Below are 8,512 nucleotides of genomic sequence, written 5' to 3'. Positions count from 1 at the left end.
AAATGAAGTCACTGTAGAATGCAGGTGGACGGAGATAAAGCATCTCTTTGTGGCTCGTTGGCTTTCAGGATATCAGTCCCCTCAGATTACCAAACACTGCCCACCCAGTTCAGTAGACACAGAAGCTGTCGAACATCACAGAACCACTGTTGTCATTTGATTGTGAGATATCTCACGCAGGCTCGTGAGTGTGAGATATCCCACATGGGTTCACGTATTTACACACTTAGTTCCCAGCTGGTGGCACTACGTGAGACTCAGAGAATCTTTAGGGGATGGAGCCTTGCTGGAGGAAATGGATCGCTGGAGGGCTGGTCTCGTGGTTTTCCAGCACAGCCCACTTCCTGTCTGCAGTCCAGTTCCTGACTGCTAAGAACGTGTGACCAGCTGCCTCATGCTATTCCACGCCTCTTCTACCATGGTGAACTGAATCCTTAGGAACTGTGAGCCATGATAAACCCCTCCTCCCTACGAGTTTCTTGTTAGGGTTCTGGTCACAGCAATGAGAAAAGGAACTAATAGGAACACTAAGGTGGGGTTGGAGAGATGGCTCAGAGGTTAGGAGCACTGGCTGCTCTTCCAGAAGTCCTAAGAGTTCAATTCCCAGCACCCACATGGTGGCTCACAACCATCTATAATGGGATTAGGCACCCTCTTCTGGTGTGCAGGTGTACATGCAGACAGAGCACTGTATACATAATAAATAAGTCTTTAAAAAGAAAGAAACGCTAAGGCAAAGAATACATAAGACTTAAGAACTCACTCCCTGGGGCTGGAGGCATGGCACAGTGGCTAAAAGCACGTACTGCCCATGCAGAGGGCTCAGTCTGAATCCCAGCACCTCATCATGCAGATGACGACCACCTGTGCCTCCAGCACCAGGAGACCCACCCTCTGACCTCCACAATCAGCGGCATGCACTTTGTGTAGATAAACTCACACTCATGCACACATGTGCATACACACAGATGCACACATGTGCACACATGTGTGTACACACACGTGCACACGCACACACATGTGCGCACACATGTACATGCACATATGTGAACACACACGTGTGTGCACACACACACACACACAGATAAGCCCTCTAAAAGAACACGCCTCAGTGTACTTCAGTGTCTCCCTTGACATATCCTCTGAGGTCAAGGAGCTTTGCTTGAAACCTGGGTCCTCCCATGGGATGGGACAAATCACAAGATCCTTCCTCCTAAGTCTGTCCCAGCACTGGTGTCTAGGGGATGCTTCACACCGTAGTCAAAACATTTTAGACAAGAGACAGTATTTAAGAATTCTAAGCCAGGTGTATTGATTCCCAACCTGTAATCCCAACACTTAGGAGGCAGAGGCAGGAAAGTCACCTACAGGTGTGATGCCAGCCCGGGCTACAGAGTGAGACTCTGTCTAAAAAGAAAAAAAGCAGTCCCCACTGAGATTGGGAAAACCTTCAGTGCCTGACTTCCATGGGGAGATGTGGACACAACAGGAGAGTGTGTCACCACGAGCCCCACCCCTTGCTGGAGATGAAAGAGGCTGGGGCCACGGCCTTCCCAGGAGCTGCCAGGATGCAGGACCCGGGGTCACTGGGACCCGGGGTCACTGGGATCCGGGGCACACTGGGACACAGGGTCACTGGGACCCAGGGCGGGGTGCACTGGGATCCGGGGCGCACTGGGATCCGGGGCGCACTGGGATCCGGGGCGCACTGGGATCCGGGGCGCACTGAGACACGGGGTCACTGGGACCCGGGGTCACTGGGACACGGGCGCACTGGGACACGGGGCGCACTGGGATCTGGGGCGCACTGGGATCCGGGGCGCACTGGGACACGGGGCGCATTCTCTCATCTCCTGCACTTGGGGGAAACTAGACAGCTCGGAACAGATTAACATACAGTACAGAAGAAGCAGGGGACTGACATGGCCGCAGCCACTGAGGGAAGGGAGCTACTTTGCTGCCTTCCACTGAGGTTAAGACCTGATTTATTTCCGCATCTGGACTGCTCAGGGAGATATCCCCATCCTTCATTTAAGGTGTCGTGTGATACCATTCCCGACAAGACGTGAATAAACGTCTGCTCACCCCAGACTGGGAACCAACGACAGAACAAAGTTAAGGACGCCACCATAGTCCAACCCGGGGCACCATCAGTTAAGTCCACTGGGGCTTCTATGGAGTGCGGATGAGGGATTACCCAGAGGAATCAACGACAGCCACGCTGTCAGGAATCCACTCCAGCAGGGCGATGGCTCATGGAGCTGGAAACCCGGAGAGCACGGCACCCCTTGCAAGAGCAGCCCGGGGAGTTGGAGCTTCTCTCCCAGCAGCTCAGCAGGTCTGAGTGTCTCTGCAGTCCTTTCTGCTTATATGCACTCGGAGGGAAGATCCTAGTGAATCCAGTCAGCTTCAGGGGCTTCCTGGAGCTTTTGAGTTGTTCACTTCCTGAGGTTTTGTTTTGTTTTGTTTGGTTTGGTTTGGTTTTTCGAGACAGGGTTTCTCTGTATTGTTTTAGAGGCTGTCCTGGAACTCGCTCTGTAGACCAGGCTGGCCTCGAACTCACAGAAATCCGCCTGCCTCTGCCTCCCGAGTGCTCACTTCCTGAGTTTTTAAGGAGTTTCCCTGAAGTGTACTTCAGTGTCTCCCTTGACATATCCTCTGAGGTCAAGGAGCTTTGCTTGAAACCTGGGTCCTCCCATGGGATGGGACAAATCACAAGATCCTTCCTCCTAAGTCTGTCCCAGCACTGGTGTCTAGGGGATGCTTCACACCGTAGTCAAAACATTTTAGACAAGAGACAGTATTTAGTCCAGCTTGAGTCTTAACCCTTTGTGGCGTCCACGCCACGAACACGTCCAAGATATTGGGAAATGAAAGACAAGATGTCCGGCGGTTTGTGCTAAGAGAATGCGCATGACACCTTTATTGCGAAGAGAATGCGTGAGTGTGTGTGCATGTGCTTGTGCGTGTGTGTGTGTGTGTGTGTGTGTGTGTCTACCAGTGTGTGTGTCTGCCGGTGTGTATGTGTTTTAAGGTGTGAGTGGCCTTATATACAGACTTACAGCACAGTGAAGAAACCCCAGGTGTAAGAGCTCATGTTTTCCTCGTGCTAGATGATATTGATGTCAGGTGGGCAAGGCCGGGGCTGTAAGCCAGGACTAGAGAGCAGGATGCACCTGTGGCTATCAGCTGACAAGCAACGCACAGAGATCCGTGGGGGCTGGGACCCAACAGCCCCTCCTTACAAGTTGGAATGGGACACAACAAAGGACCAGAGAGACAGCCCACAAGGCACTTCCCATGAAACTGCCATTAGATACCAATAGGACAGTCAAAGAGCATCCAAGGCTGGGTGGTGTCACCTCCCCTCAACAAACTGGCGGCTCTCAGGAGCCCTCCAGGAAGAAGGTGGGCATGGGACTTTCATGGTCCTGCTCTACCAGGCTCACAGGAACAGGGCCACACCCCTCGAGCCTGGGTCTCTACCCTGCCACATAGAAACTTCCTTGGGAGGCAGTTAGAGCCTCGTTCCTCCCTTCCCTCTCCTCTCCATTCCCACCTAACCTGGCCCATCTGAAACTGTGCCTGTACCCAGCTAAGACAGAGAAGGGAAGACCATGGATATGCAGTGGCCCGGAGGGGGGGGCCAGTGGCCCAAGTGTATTCTTCCTGGTTTTTGCTCTGTTGTTTCATGTTGTGTGTGTCAGGGCTTTACACTATAGCCAGACTCGTCTCTAACTCACAGTGTAGCTCGGGCTAACCTCAAACCAGTCAACCCTCCTGCCTCAGCCTCCCCAGGTTCTGGATTTGCAGACATATACCGCCACTCCTCACTTATAAGATTATTTAAATCAGGGAATGCCCAAAGCCAAGAAGCAGCTGCAAGGGTGCGACAGGCCTGGGGACCGCCTCTCGGCAATTTCCCTCCCCTCCTTACTCCTCCTCCCCTTCTAAGACACCAACAGGATGGCGGGCTGTGTGGCTACGTTGCCACCCTCTCCCCACAATTCTGTCCTATTCCTGCCTGTTCCGGTGACACCGATGTCTCCCCCTCTAATTTGAGGTTTCAGTCGAACTCGGGAGACGGAAATCTTTCTAGAACGATCACCTCCTACGGCAGCTGGTGTGTTCTGTGCCAGGCAGACCCACTGTGGGGCCTCAAAACCTTTGGTCACTTGTCACTTTCTTTCTGGTTCTCCTTCATCCCTCTGCGTGCACACACACACACACACACACACACACACACACACACACACACACACACACACGGAAACGTCCTCTGTCCCAAGTCCTCAGAGCCACTGCCAGCACCCACATGCCTGCATGACAGGGCACTCCCTCCCCAGCCCAGAATCTCTGCCCTTCAACTCCTCCCACCCTGCCTGAGAGCCAGGCCCCGGGTTCCTAGTGAGGAAGGAAAAGCCATGGCAGGGAGAGCCTGTGTGAACCTGCCATTCAGCTGCCGCTTGGCCGAGTTGCTCGAGAACGCTCAGATCCAGTTGGCTGGCATGGTAATTTAATAGCCTGTTGTGGGTTGGCCTGGGGACCTAACTCCAAATGTAAAAGTTATTTGAGTAACTGCGTGGCATTGTTTCCATGGAGAAAAGCTGTCTGAGCACAAGGTAAAAGTGACCTCTGGGGACACTCCCCTCGGTGCTCTATGGGTGACCTCTGTGGTTTAGTACCAGCTGTAGAGAGAGCCCTGGCCAAACCTCAGCTCTGGGCCCAACCCTGCTGGGAATGAGTGTGGGTGGGGGAGGGTGTTACTGAGGCTAGAGAGAGGGCCAGGGAGGGGGAGGTCTCTCTCAGGACTTGACTATAGACATGGGAAGGCTATCCCCAAAATCACACACACACACACACACACACACACACACACGCACGCACGCACGCACGCACACATGCACAGACACTTCAGTCCTCTTAAGATCTGAGGAAAAGGGAATAAATTGATGGGCAAAGGAGGAAAGATTTAGTGATATTGTAGGGACTGTATTATTCCTGGTTGTTTGTTTTTTTTTTTTTTTGCTTTTGAGACAGGGTGTCTATATATAACTCTGGCTGGCATGGAATGTGTGCTAGCTTTGAACTCAGAGATCTGTCTCTGCCTCCCAATGCTCAGACTTTAAAGACATGCGCCACCATGTCCCCAAGGGACTGGATTGTTCAGATTATTTTGCAATGGTGAAGACAACTTAAGTAGAAGACAGCACAGAGAGGAAGGCAGGACTGGGGCACTCAGATGCAGGAGGGGTCTGCACCTGCACTGTCTGCACCTGCACTGTCTGCACCTGCACTGTCTGCACCTGCACTGTCTGCACCTGACTGGAGTCTCCACCTGCACTGTCTGCACCTGCACTACCTGCACCTGCACTGTCTGCACCTGCACTGTCTGCACCTGACTGGAGTCTCCACCTGCACTGCCTGCACCTGCACTGCCTGCACCTGCACTGTCTGCACCTGCACTGTCTGCACCTGCACTGTCTGCAGCTGCACTGGGGTCTCCACCTGCGCTGTCTGCACCTGCACTTTCTGCACCTGCCCTGTCTGCACCTGCGCTGTCTCCATCTGCACTGTCTGCACCTGCACTGTCTGCAGCTGCACTCGGGTCTCCATCTGCACTAGGGTGTCCACCTGCACTAAATTCTCCACTTACACTGAGTCTACACCCGCAGTGAAGTCTTTACCTCCCACTGAGTCTGCAGCTGCATGGCTTGGGGAGCTGCTAGGATCAAAAATAGGCAGGGTCCAAGGTCCCATGGTTTTGTCCTTTAGCAGGGACTATCTAAGTATTGTGGGCTGGGACTCCCCAGAGGGAAGTGTTGGCCAGGAGGGTGGGGATGAGGCCAGTGTTGGATGCAAACGAACGACGCCCAGCCACCCCATCCGCAGACTATAGACGGACTGAACAAACACGGATGCAGTCTCCCTCCCTCAGTAAGGAGGGGCATCCCAGTTGGATAAGACCCTGGAGTATCCCTCAACCTCCGACTGACAGCCAAGAGCAAGCAATGCTGTGTGAGGATGGGAAGCCCCCTAGGGGTGCTCAGCACCCAAGGGTCTCCTAACCAGGGCAAACCCGAGCTACTGAACACGCCCAGAGAAGGGCACCTTGGGAAGGAAGGCGTCCCCAGGCAGAGTAACCGTATACGTACACAAAACCTCACAGAATAAAGACGCTCATGTGTATATGTGAACACATGCACTGACTTCAGTTCCGGCTTTAGACAACAGAACATTGCAACCTGCGGGTCCGGCGTGCCTTGGAAAAGGTGCAGAAATCGACGTCTTGGAGGTGGGCATAGCTACCCACTTGCACAGAACTTAGGCGGAACCATCCACAGTTCCTTCTAACCTTAAAGACCCAGGTGCATTTGAGGGTAGATGAAGGAGGCAGAGCTCACATAACCAATGGCAGCCCTGTGCTGGATCGGGGCCCCGTGTGTGATGTCACTGGGGGCATCCATCCGGGAGTCTGTTCCTGTCACCCAGGCTACGTAAGCCCTGGGACCTGCTGGGGAACTCCTGTGTGTAGGATGAAGCCAACCTTTTAGGGGTGCTGCGAGGAGCCTGGAGGAGACCGAAATAACAACGCGAGTACTAACACACACCCGGGAGAGACAATCACATTATTTAGCCATCAGTCAGGAGGGAGTTGGGCATAGGGCTAGAGGGGTCCTGGGAGTCCCTTCTGGCCATAGGCTTAGACATTATTAGCTCTCTTCAGGATCGGGGAGGTGAGGAGGTGCCCGGGGGAGGGGGGGAACTGTGTGGCCAGGACAGTGCTCAAAGCCACGGCGACTTCACCCACTGGAAGAACTTCAGTATTTCAATAACCTGCCGGAAGCAGGCCCTGCACAGCCCTCTGGTCTGGTGTCCCCTGGAGAGGCGACCTGATCTTAAGTGGCAGGCCATTCCTGACAGGGACAGTCATGTCACAGAGCTTCCACCCTGGGTGTGGAGAGAGCTGGAGTCCTGAGGCAGGTGGGGGGTAGGGGAGAGCGTGTTTATTCCAGCATTCTTAGTGTCCCAGGTGGAATGTGAGGAGGGGGGGTTCATTCCAGAAAGTCACACCATGGGCACTAAGGAAAACCCTGAGGGGAGGGTGGGGTGCTGGCCCACCCTTGCAGCACCTGACCCCAATATTTGCTGGGGTATTTGGCATTTCTCTCTTTATCTTCTTTGTTGCTTTGTTGTTTTTTTCACTCTTTAAATAATTAATATAATTACTCCTTTTAAATACAAAATACACAGTGTCCTTTCTCTTCCCCTTATTTTGGGGTGACAGGGAAATATTTTAAATAAAGGTCTCAGCTCTCTGATGGGTCACAAGTGGGAGAGCTGGACACCCAGGTGTCACCCCTCCCCTGGGCTATCCCGGCACCCCCTGGTTCACTCCACTCCTGGCTGCTGCCCCTGACTTGAGGCTTGAGGTGCCCTGGCCCAAGACCCCCTAGAAGATGAGGGGGGTTTTCATGGGAGGTGGCATGAAGTCCATGCTGTGTGACTCCAGGTGGGCCCGCTTTTGATTGACAGGGTCAGAGTAGGGCCTAGCCCATGAAGCAGACAGGCCCCAGAAGCACTCCTCCCCGCCTTGTGGGGGCCCCCAGGTCTGAGAAGGAGGCGTCCAGCACGGGCAGCTGCTCCAACACAGGTGTGCGCACCTCCAACACCGTCCGGCCTTGCTGGGTCTTGACAGAGACAGGGAAAGAGCTGTGAGCATGGTGAAGCATCCCTCAATGAACCCTAACCCCAGTCCCAGGTTCTTGTCTCTCCTGAGAACCCTGACCATATCCAGATGGCTCTAAATGTGTGGACTAGGTATATCAGTGCCAAGGGCATACGTTTGTCTGTGTGCCTCTGCTGGGCGTCTGAATGGCCACAACTGCGTGAGCTTGTGTAACTCCATGCAAAGCCAGTGTGTGTACACGTTTAGGAGGCCACCTAGATGGTTCACACAAGTCTGGCTCCCATTTTCCCCTCCCTCCTCCTTAGCCCTTTAAACTCCCTCCCCTCAGGCACATCAGACACTGGGAAGCTGGACTGCTCCTGGTCGTTCACCCCGCCAAATGCTTCTCCCCATCTCCTTCCCGTAGCCCAAGTCAGGGACCTGTCACCCACCCAGCGTTTCTGGTTCCCACCTGACAACCGTCTCTGAACTCCTTGACATAGGGGCTGGTCTCAGGGCTCAGTTCATCCTCATTGGCCCCCCGGAGTCTCAGGGGGCCATCCTGGGCTACTACAGAGCAAGGGTAGGAGACGTTCTGGTGGGCAGAGACGCTGAGCAGACGCAAGAAGGTGAGCTGGACCACACCCACTGGGGAGCCCTCAGAGTCCACGTAGGAGAACTGAGGAGAAAGCAGAAGAGACACTTGCAGGGTCTGGGAAGCAGGTACAGACGGGGTAAGGAACAACAAACTTCAGTCTTGGGATGTGAGGGAAATCGACAAAGAGGGCATCAAAAGCCACACAAACAGGAAAGAAGGGTCGGGAAGGGCAAGGGTGGGCAGAC

General features: G+C 53.9%; 1 protein-coding gene across 1 annotated transcript in view; it reads right to left on the bottom strand.

The window, feature by feature from the left end:
• Window positions 1-6,614: 6,614 nt before the first annotated feature.
• Col11a2 (collagen type XI alpha 2 chain) overlaps window positions 6,615-8,512 on the bottom strand; it is a 31,413-nt gene continuing 29,515 nt past the window's right edge. Inside the window, 2 exon segments of the mRNA XM_040732140.1 lie at window positions 6,615-7,691; window positions 8,142-8,348. Of these exon segments, the coding sequence (XP_040588074.1) occupies window positions 7,551-7,691; window positions 8,142-8,348 (348 nt within the window). The 3' untranslated portion in view covers window positions 6,615-7,550.

The sequence above is a fragment of the Mesocricetus auratus genome, unplaced genomic scaffold (assembly GCF_017639785.1).
Source record: "Mesocricetus auratus isolate SY011 unplaced genomic scaffold, BCM_Maur_2.0 Super-Scaffold_100027, whole genome shotgun sequence".
Taxonomy (NCBI): Eukaryota; Metazoa; Chordata; class Mammalia; order Rodentia; family Cricetidae; genus Mesocricetus; species Mesocricetus auratus.
The sequence above is the reverse complement of the archived record's forward strand: the minus strand, read 5'-3'. Positions and strand labels throughout refer to the sequence as shown.